Raw genomic sequence first — 24,217 nt, 5'->3', positions numbered from 1 at the left:
TTGTGTTTTGTTTGTCTATGTCTATATCTATGAACGACTATATGTGGAGGGGTTAACAAAAGATGAGAGTTTTAACTAGATGAACCACCTGTTGGTAATTCTTAGTTATTTGTAATAAATAGCAGTTTCCATGAAATGAAGGAACCTAGTCAATGTAATAAAATGTGAGGCTGGATGAACACAGCAGGCCAAGCAGCATCTCAGGAGCACAAAAGCTGACATTTCGGGCCTAGACCCTTCATCAGAGAGGGGGATGGGGTGAGGGTTCTGGAATAAATAGGGAGAGAGGGGGAGGCATACCAAAGATGGAGAGAAAAGAACATAGGTGGAGAGAAGAGTATAGGTGGTGGGGGGGGGGGGGGGGGGGGGGGAGGAGGAGATAGATCAGTCCAGGGAAGATGGACAGGTCAAGGAGGTGGGATGAGGTTAGTAGGTAGGAGATGGGGGTGCGGCTTGGGGTGGGAGGAAGGGATGGGTGAGAGGAAGAACAGGTTAGGGAGGCAGAGACAGGTTGGACTGATTTTGGGATGCAGTGGGTGGAGGGCTCGAGCTGGGCTGGTTGTGTGGTGCAGTGGGGGGAGGGGACGAACTGGGCTGGTTTTGGGATGCGGTGGGGGAAGGGGAGATTTTGAAGCTGGTGAAGTCCACGTTGATACCATTAGGCTGCAGGGTTCCCAAGCGGAATATGAGTTGCTGTTCCTGCAACCTTCGGGTGGCATCATTGTGGCACTGCAGGAGGCCCATGATGGACATGTCATCTAAAGAATGGGAGGGGGAGTGGAAATGGTTTGCGACTGGGAGGTGTAGTTGTTTGTTGCGAACCGAGTGGAGGTGTTCTGCAAAGCGGTTCCCAAGCCTCCGCTTGGTTTCCCCAATGTAGAGGAAGCCACACTGGGTACAGTGGATACAGTATACCACATTGGCAGATGTGCAGGTGAACCTCTGCTTAATGTGGAAAGTCATCTTGGGGCCTGGGATAGGGGTGAGGGAGGAGGTGTGGGGGCAAGTGTAGCATTTCCTGCGGTTGCAGGGGAAGGTGCTGGGTGTGGTGGGGTTGGAGGGCAGTGTGGAGTGAACAAGGGAGTCATGGAGAAAGTGGTCTCTCCGGAAAGCAGACAGGGGTGGGGATGGAAAAATGTCTTGGGTGGTGGGGTCGGATTGTAGATGGCGGAAGTGTCGGAGGATGATGCGTTGTACGCAGAGGTTGGTGGGGTGATGTGAGAGAACGGGCAGCCCTCCGCTCCAACCCCAACCTCACCATCAAACCCGCAGACAAGGGTGGCGCAGTGTTAGTATGGCACACTGACCTCTACATCGTCGAGGCCAAACGCCAACTCTCCGACACCACCTCCTACCGCCCCCTCGAGATCATGACCCCACACCCGAGCACCAAACCATCATCTCCAACACCATTCATGACCTCACCACCTCAGGGGACCTCCCACCCAAAGCCTCCAACCTCATGGTTCCCCAAACCCGCACGGCCCGTTTCTATCTCCTTCCCAAAATCCACAAACCTGCCTGCTCTGGTCGACCCATCGTCTCAGCCTGCTCCTGCCCCACCGAACTCATCTCCACCTATCTGGACTCCATTTTCTCCCCTTTGGTCCAGGAACTCCCTACCTACGTCCGTGACACCACCCACGCCCTCCACCTCCTCCAGGACTTCCAATTCCCTGGCCCCCAACACCTCATTTTCACCATGGACGTCCAGTCCCTATACACCTGCATTCCGCACGCAGATGGCCTCAAGGCCCTCCGCTTCTTACTGTCCCGCAGGCCCGACCAGTCCCCCTCCACCGACACCCTCATCCGCCTAGCCGAACTCGTCCTCACCCTCAATAACTTCTCTTTCGACTCCTCCCACTTCCTACAGACTGAGGGGGTGGCCATGGGCACACGCATGGGCCCCAGCTATGCCTGCCTCTTTGCAGGTTATGTGGAACAGTCCCTCTTCCGCACCTACACAGGCCCCAAACCCCACCTCTTCCTCCGGTACATTGATGACCGTATCGGCGCCGCCTCTTGCTCCCCAGAGGACCTCGAACAGTTCATCCACTTCACCAACACCTTCCACCCCAACGTTCGGTTCACCTGGGCCATCTCCAGCACATCCCTCACCTTCCTGGATATCTCAGTCTCCATCTCAGGCAACCAGCTTGGAACTGATGTCCATTTCAAGCCCACCGACTGCCACAGCTACCTAGAATACACCTCCTCCCACCCACCCTCCTGCAAAAATTCCATCCCCTATTCCCAATTCCTCCGCCTCCGCCGCATCTGCTCCCACGATAAGACATTCCACACCCGCACATCCCAGATGTCCAAGATCTTCAAGGACCGCAACTTTCCCCCCACAGTGATCGAGAACGCCCTTGACCACGTCTCCCACATTTCCCGCAACACATCCCTCACACCCCGCCCCCGCCACAACCGCCCTAAGAGGATCCCCCTTGTTCTCTCACATCACCCCACCAACCTCCGGATTCAACGCATCATCCTCCGACACTTCCGCCATCTACAATCCGACCCCACCACCCAAGACATTTTTCCATCCCCACCCGTCTGCTTTCCGGAGAGACCACTCTCTCCGTGACTCCCTTGTTCGCTCCACACTGCCCTCCAACCCCACCACACCCAGCACCTTCCCCTGCAACCGCAGGAAATGCTACACTTGCCCCCACACCTCCTCCCTCACCCCTATCCCAGGCCCCAAGATGACCTTCCATATTAAGCAGAGGTTCACCTGCACATCTGCCAATGTGGTATACTGCATCCACTGTACCTGGTGTGGCTTCCTCTACATTGGGGAAACCAAGCGGAGGCTTGGGGACCGCTTTGCAGAACACCTCCACTCGGTTCGCAACAAACAACTACACCTCCCAGTCGCAAACCATTTCCAGTCCCCCTCCCATTCTTTAGATGACATGTCCATCATGGGCCTCCTGCAGTGCCACAATGATGCCACCCGAAGGTTGCAGGAACAGCAACTCATATTCTGTTTGGGAACCCTGCAGCCTAATGGTATCAACGTGGACTTCACCAGCTTCAAAATCTCCCCTTCCCCCACCGCTTCCCTAAACCACCCCAGTTCGTCCCCTCCCCCCACTGCACCACACAACCAGCCCAGCTCGAGCCCTCCACCCACTGCATCCCAAAACCAGTTCAACCTGTCTCTGGCTCCCTAACCTGTTCTTCCTCTCACCCATCCCTTCCTCCCATCCCAAGCCGCACCCCCATCTCCTACCTACTAACCTCATCCCACCTCCTTGACCTGTCCGTCTTCCCTAGACTGACCTATCCCCTCCCCACCCATACTCTCCTCTCCACCTGTCTTCTTTCCTCTCCATCTTCGGTCCGCCTCCCCCTCTCTCCCTATTTATTCCAGAACCCTCGCCCCATCCCCCTCTCTGATGAAGGGTCTAGGCCCGAAATGTCAGCTTTTGTGCTCCTGAGATGCTGCTTGGCCTGCTGTGTTCATCCAGCCTCAAATTTTATTCTCTTGGATTCTCCAGCATCTGCAGTTCCCATTATCTCTGAACCTTGTCAATGTGTTCTGTTCACTTGTTTCCAATAGATAGATCACTGCGCATGCTGTGATTAAATCATTAACATCTGTGGTAACCCCAAAGATGTGGGGCTTGAAATCAACCCAATTCCCCTGTCCTTAACTTTTTGTTGCCATTGTTGGGCTACTTTTCACTTTTTTAAGTAGGATGGAAGGTACAAAGTGTGGCAGTGCATGCATTCATCGTATCATTACTAGCCATTGCCTGGCCACCATCACAGCTTTAATGAGATTACCTAACTCACCCTCAAACCCTAATAGTTTCTTTTCTTTAGATCAGAAAGCAAAGTTTCTCACATTGATATGATCGATTAAATTAGGGACATCGATTTAAGTAAAGGAAGAAATTTACAGGGGCTAGAAGAAAAATTTTCACACCCAAGGGATGGTGAGCATCGGCAACTCATTATGTGTAAGGGTGGTAGAAGCAAAAGCCTTCATGACATTTAAAGAAATATGAGGATGTGCTGGTGTAATGCCAAGGCATACAAGGATCTAAACCAAGTGTTGTAAATGTTTTTAGCCAGCTCAAAATCAGTGACCAAGAGGTCTTTTTCTGTGCTGTGAGCCCTATGATTCTGTAACAATAGCTATGACTACGGCTATGGTTGATTGCTTACATCCCTGTAAAAGTGGCTATTCTTATTTTCAGAAAGATCTTTTCAAAGCCTCTGATTGCTGGTCAGTTTCAGGATCATTTCAAAATGACCTGCCAATGGCTCAAAAGCTACGTACAAAGCGAATACTGAGAAAACTGGTATACTGGAGCTACAATGGGGCATGAAGAGTGACTACGGCACTGGTGAGGGTTTGAGGGCCTAACCTTCATCAATAAAACTGAGGTGATGTCCCAATTAATACAGGTAGATCTTTCAACCTCTCCATTTGCTCATTTCCAGAACAGGCATGCCCAACTCCATCCCGTTTTCACCCAAACAAAAATATGGAGACAGGGGCCTCCTTAATGGAGTTGCATTTGAGGGATCAGGAACTCTGACACCTACATGAAAATCCAGCCCACGGCAATTAAAAATCATGTTGATTTTCCAAAGCTACATGTAAGAAATTTTATAAAATAAATCAATTTTACTGCACACAATCCTGGTCACCCTTCTGTTGGAAAGATGTTGTTAAACTTGAAAGGGTACAGAAAAGATTTGCAAGCATGTTGCTAGGACTGGAGGATTTGAGCTATATGGAGAGGCTAAATGGGCTGTGGCTTTTTTCCCTGATATTATACAGGTTGTTGAATCATGAGGGGCATGGATAAGGTGAATAGCCAAGGTCTTTTTCCGAGGGTTGTGGAGTCCAAAATCAGAGGGCATAGGGGTAAGGTGAGAGAGGAAAAATTTAAAAAGGACCTGACGGTAACATTTTCATGCAGAGGGTGATGCATGTATGGAATGCGTTGTCAGAGGAAGTGGTGGAGGCTGGTACAATTAGAACATTTAAAAGGGCAGAGGATGAGTATATGAACAGAAAGGGTTTACAGCAACTTGGGATAAACACTGGCAAATGGGACTGAGGTCAGATTGGGATGTTCAGTCAGCACAGGTGAGTTGGACCAAAGGGTCTGTTTCTGTGCTGTATGACACTAAGATATTACATTATCACCATATTATTAATGGAAGGAATCCAATAACGGCAAATAAAATTGACATCAGCAATGACTATTCCTTTCCAGAATACAATATTGTCCAATTTATAATCTATTACAATATTACACTGCATTTTGTTCAGTATTCTGTAAACAATTGCAGTTCTATATTGTAAATTATCTTTCGTTAAAAAAGGCAATGTATTTTGCTGGAACAACTAAATATCCTGAAATTAAAACGTTAATCTGAAACTCCCACTCTTCCTTGAGCCTGTGTTTTGTTAATTTACTTAACTCTTAATCACAAGCAATCTTGTCAATGTTTTAGCGCAGGTAATGTGCAGCGTCAGACTTTTCAGACAGACTGTAAAATGATTTGTTAGTTTTTTGGCTTTAGTTGTACCAAGAAAAAAAAGCATTAAAAGTAGCCCACAAAATAAAGCATACAATCCACATCCTTCACAATACACTGCACAAGCCAGCTTTCATCACAAGTAAGTTGAAACATTTTTTTAAAAACTGAACACAAAGAAATTGAATTTACATTGCAAAATGCATTATGTAACAATGCCCCAAAATACATCATTAGCCAATGAAATACATTCAAAATGTAACCATTCTGTAATATAGGGACAGTGGACATTTAATATATTTTAGCAACTTGAAAGAGCATGTCAATGCTATCATGACAAAAGTAAAGTATGATTAAATGGTAACCTTGTACTGACAGGAACAACAGTGAAGAAGAGACAATGTTCCTCAGTCCTGAGGCATAGAAGCCAAATGCAGGCCTTCCATTTCTGTCCTACTAAAGTTAGTTAGTAATGTAGACTGAGAAGCAAATGTGAGATATGCCCGTCTGTAGGGTCATAGCTATACTCATCAGTTTGTATCTACAAGCTTATCAACCAGGGGAAGATATATTTTTAAAATGTGGCCGAATACTGAAATATTAACACCAGAAAATCCCAGACCGAATACTGGATTGTTGCTGAATTTACTGAGCTTAGCTTACAAGCGCTAGTGGCACAAACATTAGCATCAATGCTTCTTGGCTCCAAAGTAATATCCTGTGATAAGTTCATTACATTACTGAAATAAGACAATATTCTCCCACAATAACATTATAATACTGTTTTGTATACAGCAGTAGCTTTCTTAAAGTCACAGTTAAGGTTATATTCTGCAGCGTTTGCGCCAATACAAGTTCTGATCTAATTTGATGTGTGGGTGCACAATAACACCAAGCCTTATCTACTTGGACTCGAGTTCTATGTGAACTTTCCTGTACTTGGACTTGGACTTGATCTTGATAAGTCAAAATCAGTTGAAATGGGCCAACATAAACGAAACAAAATCACTGCACAAAAGAGCAAGTGACTTGGTATTTCAAGCACTTATCACAGGCTGTTCTAAGCTTGGTTCAGGACCAAGTTTTCTAAAATACTCCGTAAAAACTATTTCCATAAAATGACAGAAATTATAGCACAAGGTCACCTTGAATATATTCTGCAACCCCATCCTCCCCATTCTTCCAAAGTTTTTCCTTTTTAAAAAACTTACCCCTATTTTTAAAAATGATATCTAAGTATACTTCAATAGTCACACATACTGAAGCGTCCAATCGTTCAACATACGGTTCAAAAATCCTTCTCTTCCCCCTCTCTCAATTTTTTCTCGTAGGAATCTTCAGATTCAATTCCTGTTTAATCACAGCGACGTCAAAGTTCCACTCATTCCTTAAATTGCTGTTTTGAAATTGGTGTTTTTCTCATTACTTTGCTGGCTCTGCAGAAAATGTTGCTACTCTCACCCTATCCCATTCACAGTTTCATGTCTCTTTCTCAATCCTCCCAAATCTTATTCCCATCTCCTCCTTTCCCAGCACAGCCCCATCCTAATTCCTCCGTCTCCTCTCAATTATTCCCAGCCTTCTGCACTGCTTGCATCAGTGTCCAAAACATTAATCTTTAATTCTTAATAACTTCAGGACATTGAAAGGATAAGCAACTGGGGTTGCCAACTCTCCAGCAATGTGAGCCATTTAAAAAAGATCTAGGAAGCACTAAGATACTGTATATTCTTGGATGCATGCTCATGTTGTTCGTTGAATTCAGTAGAGTGGTATTCAGATGGATTTTTCATTTTCTGTACTGTTGAAATCAGATAACTATATGCTTGGCATACATCCTTGCATCTAAGCAAACGGGAATTTTTCTTGATCTCAATTCTACAATGCGTTAAGAAATTCCAAATGTTATGTACCACTATAAATTGTATTTTACAGATGTTTGTCGTCAGTAACATTACAAAGAATATACTACATTGGGAACAGAAGTCTTGTATAATGAAAATAGCAGAACACCATCAATTAGGCTAAACATTCAGACATATCACGATAAGCAAAAGGCAGTTAAACAGTTTCTGCTTCTTTCCAATTCGTTGCGCATCAGGCATTGGCCTTTGAACTTTTGAATGTATTGATTCTTTTCTTGGAACCTTCTGAATGAGTTTAGATGGTCTGAAATAATGTCCATAGAACAAATACAACTCTTGATGCACTGAATACTGTTTTTGAAGCAAATTCTGAAGCACTTTCATTTATATTCAAGATTTAAATTCTGATTACTAAGTCTGTAAGGATTATTTTATTTATCATGACTAACTACATCAAGCAAACAAAGTTGATAAAATACCCGAAAGAATGGAAAAATACCGAAAATAAATGACTTCTATAGAAACGGAAGGGAAGAAGTTTTTATTTCACCTAGCTAAAAAGATAGTAAATCAATTATAGCTCACTCTGCAACTAAATTTTACGTTGAATGGAGGTTTGATTTATTTCCTGGTTACCCACAAATGCCTTGCTATTGTTGCATTGTTGAATTTTAAAAAAGAAAATTCCTTACTTCAGGATTTAGCAGAAGGAATACCCAGCATTCTCAGTGATAAATCTATCGCAAACTAATAATAATGAAGAAGAAGAAAATGCTTAAAAGACGCAATAAAAGCAAACTTCATGCTCACCCTTTAGCTAGAACAGTAGATGTAGAACCACTCAGGGTCTTATCTGTGGAAACATTGCAGGCAGAAGGAATTTTCTTAGTAGACAGATCAAGCACTCCATCTGGAAAAGGAAAGAAATATCAAAAGTCCAGATTGACAGATTTGGGTAAGGGAATAGTTGCATGTTTCTTTAAACCTGCTTACACAGAATCCCTACAATGTGGAAGCAAGCTATTCATCCCATCATGTCCACACCAAACCTCCAAACATCATCCACCCAGAGCCCAGGCCAACCCAATCCAAATAACCCTGCATTTTCCACGGCCAATCCACCTAACCTGCACATCTTTGGATATGTCTGTGTAAAATACTAAGAAAATGAAACTGGCAGAAAATAAAAATCTAGATTGTTTCAAGTGAAACACCATCAACCGTGTGAGACAATTTCATGATTATAGCTTTTTAAAGTCACAATCAAGCTAACAGTACCATAAACTCCACAATTTTAATGCTGACAATAACCAAACATCAGAATGATTATTTCCAAAGCGGCAGTACATATCTCCTTTCCAGTGATACAGAAACTAGGCCTGCTGTCAACATTCAATATTGTCTCCTGGATATGCATTGGCCACTTCCAACAACTTTCACTGAACATAGCCACAGCGAAATTATTTTTTCCCTCTCTCAATCTGAATTCTAGTTCGATGCTGTTACTCATTATTTTACTAGGTAAAACGGAATATCTTAATTTATGCAAAGTTGTTTGGATAACAACATAACATTGAATTTCTAAATGGCAACTGCTTTCAAAGAAACACAGAGTTGAAAGTGACAAAGCACAAATATATTACTGTATTATTACTTCAAGCACCATCTAAAAATGAAATGGTCAGGAATGGACATACTACTCAATGGATAATCTAACCTGAGCATTATTCAATTTTACGTTGTTCTATATTGGTTATATATTTGAAAAATCAAAAGTGCTGAAATTCATTGATCTTTCTAATAACCTTCTTCGACTACTTCAACAGCATCTAAGGAATACTTAATTTTTAAATTCTGAAAAATTTTACACTTGTCTGCAAAAGGTTCTATCTGCCATTTTTCTGCATTCTTAAACTCCAACTTCTGTGTTTCCACCGGCCAAATACTATCCCCTAAAATTTACAGGTGGTATCAATTTGAATGCAAGTCATTCAAGTAAATTAGAAACCATAATAATGCCAAAACTGATCCTTGGACACTTGTCTAAATATTTCACCAAATCCAACATAATTCTTCCAATAAGAACACTTTATTTCTAACAGACTTATTCTAAATTCCTATCTTTAAATTCTAAGTGGAGCTTATCAAATGCTCTTTGGAACTCTAAATGCACATATATGGCTATTTAAGCCGTCATTTTGTTAGAAATGCCATGGAGATTCTGCTGTTTCTAATCCATGGCGTTTCCGATTTACTAAATTTTGAATGCTCAAATTACTCTTGCATAGATTCCACTATCATACCTAGAGTGGAATGACAACTACAATAGTTCTATGTTGTCAATACTCACTTTTTCTGCAAAGCAGTATCAAGTTAGCCTGTTTCTAATCTGCTGGAAAGTTAAGAGCATTACGCAAATTGAAGTTGTTCCAATGGTATCAAGGCACAATGTGCTGAAAATGAAACCCCACTATTCTGAATCACAAAAATGGAAATTTAATGAACCTACCAAAAATTCCAATTTATCTTTGACAGGCTGCCACCCAGGACAAAAGCAAACTACACCAGCTTTCTCCAGTAACAGTTTAAAAAAAAACTCTCGTAGTTGTCTTAATAAGGACAGTAAAAGAAAAGGATTTCTAATTTGTGTCTTAAGCTTCCCCTCCATTTAAAAGCATATGTTCCCCCACGAAGTAAAATACACACAAATTTGCACACACAAGGCAAAACAGCCAAAACATAACAGGAGTGGAAGGGAAGAAAAAGTCAGGAGAACCTCACATTTTGTCTCACCAATCTAAATCACAAAACCAGATGGCTGGCTTGAAAATACTGTTGATTCCTTGATAGTATCTCTACAGCAATAATCAGTTAATACTTCACTGGTTGGACTCTGTCTGGTTTTTTTTTGCTTTAAAATTATTCGTTTCACCATCTCCAAATTACCTGCTTTTCAACAGATAATTGGATAAAGCAGCTTGACAAAAGAAAGGAGAGAATAATTAATGGAGCTAACTTCCAGAGGTCTCACTCTCCAGACCACAGGGTGTTAAGAATGCTGAACTCCCCTGAACCCATTACAAACAGAGTCAGTTAGTCTGGACTCAATATCCCCAAAAGTAACATCGCTTTATATAGTTAACTTTACTTGTTTTTCTAACTGCAAACTCCTTGCACATTACTTTCTTTTTGAAAGGCAATATCCATTTTCCTCAATTTCAATTCATAGCCCAAGGAATAAAAAGACGGGGTCTCTTACAATGGTTGCTGAAATAATTTCTTACCATTAGATTCACCTCTCAAGCTGTACACCTTTCTCAATTTCATTTTGTCTTTGACCATTTTCAACACACTGTAGTAAGTTTATCATACGCCAGAAAACTTTCAGCCCAACGAGCCTCCCTGTCCGTAGTAATCCCTTGGGGTCATTTTAATTGCCCTGAATCCCACTTGTTAACAAGCATCCGTCCTGTTCTTTCCTGACAGCCATAAGGGTCATTGCTTAGTGCTACCCAGCATCCGGCTGATCTTCGGGCTCTGGCTTCTCCGAAGACTGACAATTCTCAGGATTGTGTCATTCTTCTAGCCTGTAAACTTGCTCAAGGCAACAGGGTTGCTTCTTGTAACTCATTCCAATATATTTAGGGAATTGTCTTTAAGAGAATTGTTACTTTGGTATTATGAAAGGCACTAAAATAACAAATCCTATTTTAAATATTTTGTACTTTTGGAAAAATGAGAAGTTTAATAATAATAACGTTTATGCAATTTAGCACCCACTCTCCATCTTAATACCATTCACAAAAGTTGTCATTAAACTGTGCAGAAAAAGGTTATTTTGACGACTTAAAATAAATAGAGCCAAACTCCACCTACCAAAAACCTCTTACTCCAAGTTAAAGTGATCAGTCCCAAACTGAAAAAGCAAACCAACTTCAAATTGGCTGTATATAAATAAAGTGTCAAGATTCTTAAAGACAAACAATGTTGGTGATTTCATCCAAAAAAAACTTTCAGATCCCGACAGCCCAATTCCATTTTCAACATTTGCCATATTTTGCTTTACACATCAACAAGAATGCATCCAATGAATCTGAATTTAAGATTCACAACCGCACGAATCAATCAATCACCTATTTGTTGATGCACAAATCTCATTCTATACATGCACATCCCAATAATCTCTAACCACCACCCTTCTGCAACTATGTGAACAAGGCGAACACGGTGAACAAAGCAGGAGTACAAACATCACACACATTGAGTTTCAGTAAGGTTTTTAAAATTTGCAGCACTTCCTTCCACAGTCCTTGTTTTTAAAATAGTCCTTATTTCATTTTAGTTCACATTCAAAAATACAGAAAATAAAATGATATGGTCTTTACACTTGATCTTCATAAACATATAATTTGGGGACCATGAGAATACAAATAGGAATAAAATTCTTCTCCTTGACGTCATAGCCTCTAAACTCAATTTTAAAAATTACAAATAGAAATTGATGCTAGATCCTTTCCAGGCTGTTTTTTTTTAAAAAGGTGGCATGCTGCTTCACTTAAAATTCTCATTTAAAGAAGTAGTTTTACCTTTAATTTTACAAGACACTGGTATATTGTTCAAAACGTACAATAAAATACAAATGAGTTAACATTAGTCTTTAATATCGTTAAAGAATTAGGAGACAATACAAGGAGAGGAGCTCAGATAAGAGTAGTATTTTGGAAGGGAGGGAGATTTAAGAGCACAAAAAAGATTTTTTTTAAAAAAATGTATGTAGAAGGAAATCCAAATGTAAAATCTCATTTTGAAGTGTTACAATCTGTGATCTCAGGATTTTAAATGAGAAATCAGCTGAAACATACACTTGAATTTTTGCCACAATGAACAACCTTTCTCTCACAGTGAAACAGTAGACAGGTCTGGAAATTTCAAGTCCTGACACCAAACATACTATTTACCATTTTCACAGGGGAGAATGAGGATGGTTTGGGGAGGTAGCTCCCTTTGGTCAAGTTGCACTTTAGGAGCCCAGGACTGAGAGATCCTAAATATGCACAGTAGACCTGGGAAGGACACCTTAAACTTTGTATATTTTTAGATGGTCCAGATAGTCTCTCTTGGAGAAGTACATAATCCTTGGGATATGGTCAGTAACAGTTTTGAGGAAGCTAAGTTGCCACTTGGGGTGGGACGCAGGGAGAGGGGTCACATACCTTTTGGGAAATATGCGGAGCCCTTTGGAATTACTGAGTTAGGAATAAATATGTATAAACACGGCATAAACTCATTTATTCCAAACTAATGCAAATACAACTATCAATTAGTGCAATCAAAAGTATTATGAGAGACAATCAAAATAAACTGAAAGGGAAGACAGCCATAAAGTTGTCAAGGCACATAGAAGTCTTGCACTTTAAATGTCTGAATGGAAGTGTCTAAAATTTTAAATCAATGCTTGCTATTTAAAGTCATCTGTTAACATAACCCCAAGGATTCCATTGATGAATTATGGATTCATGAATCATTTGACAACTATCCATTATTTTATACAGTGACTGCCACTTCACTGTTTGACTGAGAACTACAAGTAATTATAGTCTCATTTAAGTGGGACCACAAATTCCAATGTTTGTTGTTATAAGGGATTGTGCACTTGAATTAAATGTTTGTTGGGATAAACCTTAACGTATTTGAAGCAATGTAAATGCAGCGAACAGGTTTTATGAATGAATGAGAGTAAATATTTCAAGACAGTGGAGTCCGCTATAGACACCAGAACTCAACTCTATCCTATCTCTGCAGCTCTGCATAGGTCCTGAGGTCTGCCTGAGAATTGGGCAAGTTGGTATGGCTTATAGAAGGGAAGACGGTGGTGATTGGGAGGGGGCATAGAAGTGTGTGGTATGAGGACTATTTCATGACTTATTCTATTTACTAACTTTTTGGATACAGTGCCCAAGCTCCAAAGCAAGTAATCCTCCAAGCCCAAGCCCACCCAGCAGACCCCCTCCTCATATTTTCTGGGTCAACAGCCTTGTCTTCTAATTTAGCAACTCCACTCCCCTCTCAAAAAAACTCCTGAATTCAAAAATCAGTCTCCTCAAGCAGTCACTTTTAAAAGGCAGCTATGTGGAGCTTGGCATTCTCACAACTCGCATGAGACCCGCTGACAAAAATCCAAGCGATCCTCTTTACAACAAGATGTATTTCACTGCAATTCAAACCCAAGAATGCAGGGATCATGCAGCTCCTGAAAGCCAACATTCACGAGGGGTTGGGGGAAGGAAGAAATCAATGATTTCTAACAGACAATTGGTTTTAAAAAAAGCCACACTGACTTAACAATCACTGCACCATGGAAATACCTGTCCCATTTCACCATCTTAAAAGAAACCATTGCAAATAAATAAAAGCTACTACAGATACATACAATCAATTAGAAGATGTTTTAAATTGTAGTCTTACCTTGACTGTCTGATTCAAGATTAGACTTTTTGACAGTTAGATCCAAAGGTCTATCTTGGTCAGCCATAAGAAGCTTGCTTAAAACAGGATTTAGAACGCTGGCACCGAGCACAGGTGTTTTAGATGCACTTTGGTCCTTAGTGCTGGTGAGTACTAGGGAGTCCTGAGAAGTGCTGGTTTTTGAGGTATATTCAGCTGCAAATTGCCTGATCATTCGATGCATAATCTCACAAGCCACTAAAGGAATACTGGGATCCACAACCCGTGGGCTGTCTGCACAGGAGAGAAAATAATAGATACTCATTTTAGACTGAGTACACTGAAACTCTCTTTTGAAGTGGAAGAAAAGCACTGAAACTCCCTCTCCAAGATGCACTAGACACCACTGTATCCAATAAACACTGAAACATTGCAAGATAAAAATAAGTCTCCCTCTCTCTCTCACACACACACACACACACACACACACCTGTCTCATTCCTCTTTATTTTCCAGAACTTAGTTTAACTTGATAGAATTATCATAGAATGGGTTGTTTGACTGACACTGGTGTCCAAATGAGAGAAGTCCTTAAGTATAGTCTCAAAATACATGTTAAATGATGTATTTGAATTAGTGGCTTTTCTGAATACAATTTATTCAAACAAGTCACTTTTGGAAAATATTTAAACTGTCAGAAACTTTTAATGAAGAGGTAGTCAGGTTTGGTTATTCCTTTAGGCAAGGAATGTGAAAGATTTTTTAAAAAGCAACTGCCATCTAGCAACATTGTTTAATCTATGTTTAGCAATAGCAGTCACAGGGTCTTTATTAAATCTTATATTGGGAAGCTATCAAAAAATAACTGCTCTAAACATAAGGTCCATTACTGTCACTAATTATATAGCATTGCACGCGTATACAAGTGTTCTCGGCAGTAAAGTAAAACCTAAGTAAAGTGCTTGTGTCATGTTGTTTTGCCACTGTCTAAAGAAAATGATGATCATGTAATGAAGTAGATATTTAAGGTCAGGAAAAATAATGTTTCCTGGCCACAATACAAATTTAGCTAGCTATCTGGGAATGCAGCAAACTTACCTACCATAGACAAAAATATGTGAGGTTATAAACAAGATTATAGACAAGTCAGCTTAACATTGTGGTTAAAAAAAAACACAAACTACTACTAAACTCTCCTACAAAAGAACAGAACACGTAGAAATGTGAAATATTGTGTCAGCAATGATTTCAAAAGATAAAATCTTCCTTGACCAATCTGTGGAATTTTGAGGTGGTAACAGAGACAATAGAAAAATGATAAATGGTAGATGCAATTAATCAGAATTTTCAAAAACATTTCAGAGAATAGAAAAATTACTAATGTCAGAAAATGCCAAGTCAGGAGACAAATGGACTGCTATTTGGCTTCAGGGCAGAAAGCAAAGGATGGAAATAAAAAGTATTCAATAAAATGTATAAAAGGTAAATTCAGGGCGACAGATGTTAGGAGTTGTGTTCCACAAAAGATCAGTGCTGAGAGCACTGCTGTTCTCAAATTATGTTAACAATTTGGACTTTGAAAACAAAAATAGAATTACTAAATTTACAGAAGAGTCCAAATTGGGAATGGGAGATTGAATACTGAAGAGGGTGCAACAAATTACAAGAAAATATTAATAAACTTCCAGAATAGGCAAATGGAGTTCAACACACATAAATCTGAGTAGTACATTTTGGTGAGAATCGATTATTACCTGGAAGTGGCAAGTCGAGATGGACTATAGGAACAAAGTACAAATACAGCAATAACTAAGTTGTGCAACAGATTTGCAATACCACAAAAAACAGGAAGTGGGTTTTAAAGAAACAAAAAAAAACAGCCAGGGACAATTAAAGAGATAAGTGACAGCATTAAACTAAAAAGGCTCACAGAAATGCAAAAAAAAGCACAGATCTTGCTAAATGCGAAAGACACAAAGACCATCAAAGGCCCATGAAGCAGTTTATAAGAGTTACGAAAAGAAGTTATTGAAAGGAAACTTGCTAGGGATATCAAAATCACTAAGAAAAAATTTTAGAGTCGTGTAGAGGAAAAACAGGTGGTGAAGTGCAATGTTGGCCCACTGAAGACTGAAAGCAGGGATACTGTCAATGACTATGGGAAAATGGCAGACATGTTGAATAATACTTTGCCATGGTATTTACAATAGAAAAGGAGGATAGTTTGCCAAAGTCCCAAGGAAATCGACAGAGGATCAGAAGCAGGAACTGAATAAAATTAACACAAATAAAACATCGGCAATGAGGAAATTAATGGAGTTAAAGATTGATAAATCCCTGGGATTCTTATCCCTGACTACTTCCATCCAAGAGTATTAAAGGAAGTACAGAAAGATTATAGTAGGGTGCCTACAGAGTTCCTAGATACAGAAGTCATCCCTGTGGATTAGAAAATTGGAAAAATCACTCGGTCATACAGCACAGAAAAAGACCTTTCAATCTTTTCCCTCTCACCTTAAACCTATGGCCTGTAGTTTTGAATTCCCCCACCCTAGGAAAAAAGACTTTAACTATTCACCCTATCCATGATGTTATAAACGGCTAAGGTCACCCCTCAGCCTATGACACTCCAGGAGAGAAAGCCCCAGCCTATTCAACCTCTCCTTCTAGCTCAAGCCCTCCAGGCCCAGCAACATCCATGTAAATCTTTTCTACACCCTCTCAAGTTTAACAACATCCTTCCTGTGTAAGGGCTAGAATTGTATACCAAAAGTGGTCTCACCAATGCCCACAACGTGTCATCCCAACTCCTATACTTAATGCACTGACCAATGAAGGCAAATGTGCCTTCTTCACCACCCTGTCTACCTGTAACTCCACACCTCTTGGTTTGGCAACATTCCCCAGGGCCCTACTGTTAAGTGTTTGATTAACTCCTGCTTTACCTTATCAAAATGCAACACCTCACATTTATCTGCAGTATCTCTTCCACAAACAGCAAGAATGCTGAATCAGTTGTTACTTTTGAATCTAATACAGATAATTTTTGTTAAGCAATGGTATTAGGGATATGAGCCAAATACAGATATATAAAGCTAGGCCAAACATAAGCCATGATTTCATTGAATGGTGGAAGAGGCTCAAGGAACTGAATGGTTTACTCCTATTCCTAGGTTCCTATATTTTTATAAAGATAGAATTGAAGTAGGCAACTTGTGCTAAATCTAAACCAAACTTCAGTCAGACTGCACTTAAAAATTTGCATGGAATTCTGATGGCCATGTTATAAAAAGGATTTTAAGAAGTACTGGATCATGTAAAGAGAAACATTTATACCAAAAATGCTTGCGTGTACCCATCAGGAAAGAAAAAAAACAGGCTGGCATTCTTTCTAAAAATTGTTAAGAAAAGGGAGGCACATTTCCCCACAGTTGGAAACAATTAAGATAGTGACAAAAAAAAAGCACCCAATAGGGATTCCAGAAGAAACCTCCTTACTCAAGTGGTGAAAATGTAGTTTTTTTTAATACGATAAGAGTGACTGAAACAAGTAGTGCATAACAGTAGAAGTAGATATCAAATGCCCAGAGGACCATAACGCTGCTCTCTCTCATTAGAGAGAGATGACTGGTAGTGAAATTAACCAGAGCCAAGGAGCAAGTCAGTCTTCATGAAACTGAATCCATGCTGTTGGCATCACTATGTATTATAAACTAGCTGTCCAGCCAACCAAGCTAACTGATTGCTTCATAACAAAGTATATGCAGGTGGCAATAAAAAATAAAAATAGCTATACAGAAGAGCAAAGCAATCAAAATCAGGAGATCAAAGAAAACCTCTATAATTCTACCATTTACAGTAAACAAGGTCAGAAGTCACACAACAAGTTAAAGTCCAACAGGTTTATTTGAAATCACAAGCTTTCAAATCGCTGCCCTTCCTCGGGTGACATCACTTGATGAAGGAGCAGTGCTTCAAAAGCTTGTAATTTCAAATCAACCTGTTGGACAATAACCTGGTGTCCCGTGACTTCTGACTTAGTCCAACCCAACCCAATCCAACACAGGTACCTCCACATTACAGGAAACAAGCAGGAGGGTCCATGAACATTTCCGTTATAGAATAAGATGGAATCCAGAATGAGGACAAAACAAGGCACAAAGCATATAGTTAGAATTCCAAATGGATTAGGTTACTCAGCTTCCTACTGGGGACCCCACATAACATTAAGTAGCCAAATTTACCGAATACAATAAAGGCTCTGAACCTTGACGACCTGTGTAACTAAGCTAGTCACTTCCCTCTTCAAGCACAGCTATGATACTGGCATCCCAGACAATTTTGATGGGTGCCCAATTAATTCCAACCCACTAAACAAATGATAAATTTGAACTGGTCAATTATTGCCCTAGCAGTTGTCCAGCTGTCAGTAGAACAATTAAAGGTGTTATCCGCAGCAATCAAACACACCAAACCATTGCTTACAGCATTCAGTTTAGTTCCTAATTGAACTGCTTAGCCATAGAATTCACAACAGATTTGATTCAGATATGGATGGAAGAACTAAACGTCAGACAAAGAAACTAATCTTAACATCAAGATGTTTGACCAAATACGACGGCAAGAGCCCTAGCAACCCAAAGTCAGGAAAAGGTGGAGAACAATTGACAGATCGCTAGCACAACGTTCCTCCATGTTTTAGAACTCTCACTGATTTTTCTAGTCTTATTATCATTTTTGGTTTGGAGATGTGAACAATGAGTTGCGATCTCAAGGTGACCTTTTGACTGTGAGCAGCAGCTTGTTTTTTTTTGAAAAAAGGAAAAATTGTTATTTGCTTTTGAGGTCAGGCGTAAAAGTTAATTGCAGGTTACTTCTTTTTTTATTAAGTGATCTATTGACACTTCCGCTCCAGAGAGGCCTTATGCTCGAAGAGATAGCAGATAGAACATAGAACAGTACAGGCACTTTGGCCTACAATGTTGTGCCGACCTACTATCCTACTCTAACATCAAACTACCCTGCATACCCTATATTTTACTATCATCTATGTGCCTATCCACGAGTCACTTAAACGTCCCTAACGTATCTGAATCCACTACCACCGCTGGTAGCACATTCCACACACCCACCACTCTGCGTAAAGAACCTACCTCTGACATCTGCCTGGAACTCACAGGGAGCCAGGCAACCTGGCAGGGAAAGGCCAGAGTTTGAACTGTCTCTTGGGTTGTGTTTGGGTCAGAAGGATTGTGCCTATGAAAGCTACAGAAAAGAAGTTTGATTGTTCCCTGGTTGTCCTCCCAGTATCAACTTAACTGAAAATTCAGAGAATAGAATCTCAGTTATAAAAATTAAATAACTATTCCTCAGAGCCTACTGAAAGATCTCTGTATGCAGATTAACTTAGGAACCAGGATATAATGTCATGTGCCTCTGTGCAGTTACTTCAGGATAATACTCCATAAAAAGCAATGTCAAGCACCAGTGAAATAATCAAGTGACTAAGACCACTTACATGCTGTACCACAATGTTCGGCTCCAACATAATTGAGAGTTATAATGAGTAATAGATAGCAATTTCAGTTTAGGTTGCTATAATTAATTTCATGTAATACAGGAACTTATGCAAAGAAGTCAATACAATAGAATTTTGGACCATTAGTTTACCAGTATGCGCTTGATGAATGGGGAAAATTTCACCAACTGACAATATTTACGTTTCTACTTTTTGTCTCACCTAGGATTCCATCACCTTAGTTGACAGGCCCATAAATTATTTCTGACCAATTTCCCACATATGTACTCTCAGCACTTGCTTTCCCAGAACCATGATATGTCTCCCCTTTGTCTTCACCTTACATTCCACAAACATCTGCTTCCAACAGATTATTTGTCACTTCTCCTGCCACCACCAGTGTGATACCACCAGCAAAAATGAGGTTTTTTTCATAGAATAGTGTGTGACTTTGAAACTCTGTCTCATTGGTCACAGGGTTATTGAATACTTTTGAGAGATAGATATCATCCCCTCTGCCAGTATTCTAAAAGGGGCCATTTCCTCCGTGACACCCTGGCGCACTCACCAGATTCCCCAAAATCTCATTCCCTTCCTATGGCACATTCCCAAGCAGACATTGGAGATTTGACACTTGTCCTTTTACATCCTCCCTACTCAGAGTCAAGTCCCCAAATGTGTGTACTTCCCCACCACCCCCAATTGAATATAGAGCAATCACCTCTCTCAATAACATTCCCATCAAATTCTGTTTCATCTGCAAATTTGGAAATATTACAACTCATCCCCACATCCAACCCATTCATCGAGATTGTGGCTAGGGGCCATGCACTGATCTTTGGTTACAGCCTGCCAACGCAAGAATGGTTCATTTATTCTAATTCTGTACCTGTATGTAATCCTCAATCCATGCTGGTTTATTACCCAAAATTCCATGTTTTAGTTTCATTTAGTAACAATTCTGTGTGGGACTTTATCAAAAGTCTTCCAAAAGTCCAAACGAACCACATCCACTGGTTTCCCCCTTAACTCTGCTTATAAGATCCACAAAAAAGAACTGTCAGGTTTGTTATGTAATATTTCCCTTCACAAATGCATTTTGGCTCTGCCCAGTCAAACAATAATTTTCTAAATATCTAATAATTTTGAGCAGAATTGCACATAAAAGTACGGGCATTAATGAGACTGCACCTCGAATACTTGTGCAATTTTATATCCTTATGGATATAATTGTCAAGATGTAAATGTGTTTGATGCGGTTCAGATAAGGTTTACTAGATTGTAAACAAGAATTAGTGAGTTTTTAAATGAGGATATGTTGGGCAGATTGAACTTGTACAATTGTAGGATTTAGAACAGTCAAAGGTCACTTCACTGAAGTGCTTAAGAACCTGAATAACCTTGACAAGATGGGTGTAGGGAAAGTTGTTTCCTCTTGTGGGCAAAGTCTAGAAATGGCTTTCAATTTAAGAGCGACTCCTTTAGGGTAAATAAGTTTTTTTTCCACAGAATGGTGCATGATTTTGAAACTCTGTCTCATTGGAAGCAGAGTCGTTGAATAATTTACAGAGATAGATAGCTAGATCCTTGTCATGTAAGAGGATCAAGCATGATCTGCGTATGCAGGAATGTGGCATTTGAAATACAAGCAGATCAGATGTGATCTTTAATGAATATAGAGCAGCTCTGAGGGAGTGATTGATCCACTCACGTTCCTATTTCATATGTTTATAATCACATCCTTCATAATACATTCCAATATTTTCTCTGGCGTTAGGCCATCAGGCCTATATTTCCCAGCTTTCTCTTTTGCATCTTCCTTAAACAGTTGGTTACATTTGCAGCTTGCCGATCGGCAGGCACCATTACAGAATTGATCACCCACGAATCTACCATCTCTGTTGAGATCTCTTTCAACAGTCTATAGGTGAAGGTCACTGGGTTCTGGGGGTTCAACAACTTTCATGTTTCAGTAATTTCTTCAATACTACTTTTTTAACTAATATTAATCTCTTCTGGTTCCACAAACTCACTGGGCCTTGAGAATTATTTCAGGGAAACTTGGAGTCTTCTTCTGAGAAGATGGACACAAAGTACTTATTTAGCTTTTCTGCCATTTTCTTATCTCCAATCATAAATTCTTCTGAGTTTCTAAACATAACTTTGAAGCCTTTACAATCCATTTCAAATTTCATGGTTTTGATACATTCATATTCTATTACTGCATTGTCTTCTTCCTCCTTTGAAATCTAAAATTCTCCCAATTCTCAGGGTTGTAACTTATTTGGCAATTTTACAATCCTCTTTTAATCTAAGACTATTTTTAATGCAACTTTTTATAAAACAAGTATTAATACTTTAACAAAACGTATGAACAAGTTACTGTTGATACTGGAATCTTAACATTCTCACATTCCAATCACTTAAACTGAAGTATCAACATGTTTTTCCACTAGAACCCTATACTTACTACTCCCACACCCACACTCCTCAAACTATAAGCATAAACGCTGTCCCCTCCACACTTCACTTAAACTAACTCAAAATGTTAGCCTGCTCTCTTTCCATGGATGTTGTCCAACCCACTCTGATCTCCAGTATTTGTTGCTTTCAATAATTCTTTAATTACGAGCCATTGCTAATCTACCATCAAACTTTGTAATGTATTTTTCTAATCCACCAAAGCCAACTTCCTCATTGTACCTTCATAATTATCTTTGTTTAAATTTAAATTCTGGTTTCAGATTGAACTGCATACTTTTCAAACATAATGGAAAATTCCTTCATTTTCTGTAAAGTTATTTCAGAACTAGTGAATGAATTAGCTCTTTTTCATTGCACAACACTAGATCCATAATAGTCTGTGCCTTAGATTTCCTCAACATATTTCTCCAGAAAGCACTCAAACATATTCCAGGCATTCTTCCTCCATATCCATCCTTCTCATTAGATTTAGCCAGTCCACACGTAGATTGAATTTCTTCATCTCCCTTGTTACCTGCAACTCTAATTTCCCAATTTATACCCGACATTGTCTTTTACTACTATTTGTGGCCTATAACCATTACAGCCAGTTTCCTGCCCTTGCTGTGTCTTTTAGCTCCAGACAAACAGATTGTACATCCTGTTCATTCAGAGATCCTATCCTGCCAACACTCTTATCCTATACATTATTATCAATATCACGCATTTCCAATTTGTTTATCCTTCCTAAATGTCAAATACTTAGTTCCCAATGTTTGTCACCAAACGACCCCTCTGTAATGGTAATTAAATCATACCCTTTCAATTCACCTATCTCGTCGCAAATGTTATATGGATTCATACAGAGTGCATTTAAGTCTTTTCATAAAAATACTATTCTACCATTTGACTGTGCTGATTTTAGATCATTTCCACTCTAATTTTCAGCTTTTCCACTTCCCATAACCAGCTTCGTTTTATTTCTATTTGAAGTCCCTCTCATGTTTCTATCCTCCTGACAAGTTAGTTTAAATCGTCTCCAAAAGCAACTAGCAAATCCCTCTGTGAGGATATGATTCTTGCCCTACTAAGCTGTGACGTGTCCTTCTGCCCTTGTCAATTGTCCCAGAACCTGTCCAAATCCTCTGACATCAATAGGGAAGGAGGGGAAAGCTAATTTTTCCAGCCAAATCTTCATTCACTCCCTCAGCATCCAAAACCAGGCTGAGAGTGATAATGACTCAGAGAACTCCTGCACTATCTGCACGGTCTTCCTGGACTGCTTAGTGGTCACCCATTCGCTCGCAATGTGATAATTAAATATGCTATGCATGTTCTCCTCAGCTTTGCAGTTGCATCCCTACGACTCCAGCCATTGTGGCTGTTTCAAAACACAGAGCTCAGGTTTTTTGCAATGAAGATACATTTCGCATATGAGCTAGTCTAGGTCAAATGAAGCATCTGCATCTCTCATTTGGCACAGAATGGATATTCCACATAACCAACTGTCCTACAAATGCCTTAAGAATACTTTCAGAGTACTTGCTTTAAAGTGGAGATGAGGATGTAGAAAATAAACTGCAAACCAATCAGTTCCAGTGAATCTAGCTCTTTGAAAACAGATACAGTCTCTGAATACTCAACAATCAGTTAATGATTTTTCTATGACATCACATTATAATTTTTTTTTCAACTGGCCTTCTGGAACTGTTGCAGCAACAGTAGCTCTCTGATATTGTAATTCCTGAGCCGTATATTCTGTTCATATCATGTTTCTGTTTCCATTTTCAAGTTATAAGATTCAGATAACTTTCATAAAGTCCTCTGACTTGAAATTAAATGGAAGAACTGAAAAGACAAATTTCAAACTTAGCCAATCTAGTTATTTTGTGAAGCACTTGAAAGCACAGGAATAGAAACAAAACGTCACGGAATACAACTTCAAAGCAACCATTTTAACAGAATCGAAGTATTTCCATAAAAAGTTTTCTCCCAATTATTTACCTTTTCTTTGAAAGACAGCATTGAGAAATTCCTCTGCTTGTTTTTCAAAATGATTAATTTTTGCCTCTTCCTGTCTTGAGAATTTCCTTTCTCCAACTTTTAATTTTGGTTGATCAAGACAGACTAAACGTTCCTGTTGAGAGGCAAGCATGCAATTAGAGACAAACCTGGAAAGAATGAAATTTTACTAAATATAAATATAAATGAATTGACATATAACCAACACCTTCATAAATAGGTACTCATTAACTTGGGAGCACATGAGGATTAAAACAAGGGAAACCAATTGCATCTTGGGAAGCCTATGTAACCCAGTAAATTCCAGATTAAACTCCATTGCCTAGGTGATAGAAGACCCTCAGGAAATGACATTGTCAATTTCAATCTGCATCAGTTAAATTTGGTA

The 24,217-nt window shown here is 39.9% G+C and overlaps 1 protein-coding gene across 5 annotated transcripts in view; it reads right to left on the bottom strand.

The window, feature by feature from the left end:
* Positions 1-24,217, bottom strand: part of wu:fc17b08 (uncharacterized) — a 122,893-nt gene that overhangs the window by 78,735 nt on the left and 19,941 nt on the right. For 4 of the 5 annotated variants that reach the window (XM_048550889.2, XM_048550890.2, XM_048550891.2 and 1 more), the window contains 3 exons: positions 23,812-23,944; positions 13,848-14,120; positions 8,193-8,292 (listed from right to left, as the gene is read on the bottom strand). In XM_048550889.2, coding sequence (XP_048406846.2) covers positions 8,193-8,292; positions 13,848-14,120; positions 23,812-23,944 — 506 coding nt within the window. Of the gene's footprint in view, positions 1-8,192; positions 8,293-13,847; positions 14,121-23,811; positions 23,945-24,217 lie in introns of those variants that run through there. The other variant, XM_059653006.1, reaches the window with a different exon arrangement.

Source organism: Stegostoma tigrinum, chromosome 20 (assembly GCF_030684315.1).
Source record: "Stegostoma tigrinum isolate sSteTig4 chromosome 20, sSteTig4.hap1, whole genome shotgun sequence".
NCBI classification, from domain to species: Eukaryota; Metazoa; Chordata; class Chondrichthyes; order Orectolobiformes; family Stegostomatidae; genus Stegostoma; species Stegostoma tigrinum.
The sequence above is the reverse complement of the archived record's forward strand: the minus strand, read 5'-3'. Positions and strand labels throughout refer to the sequence as shown.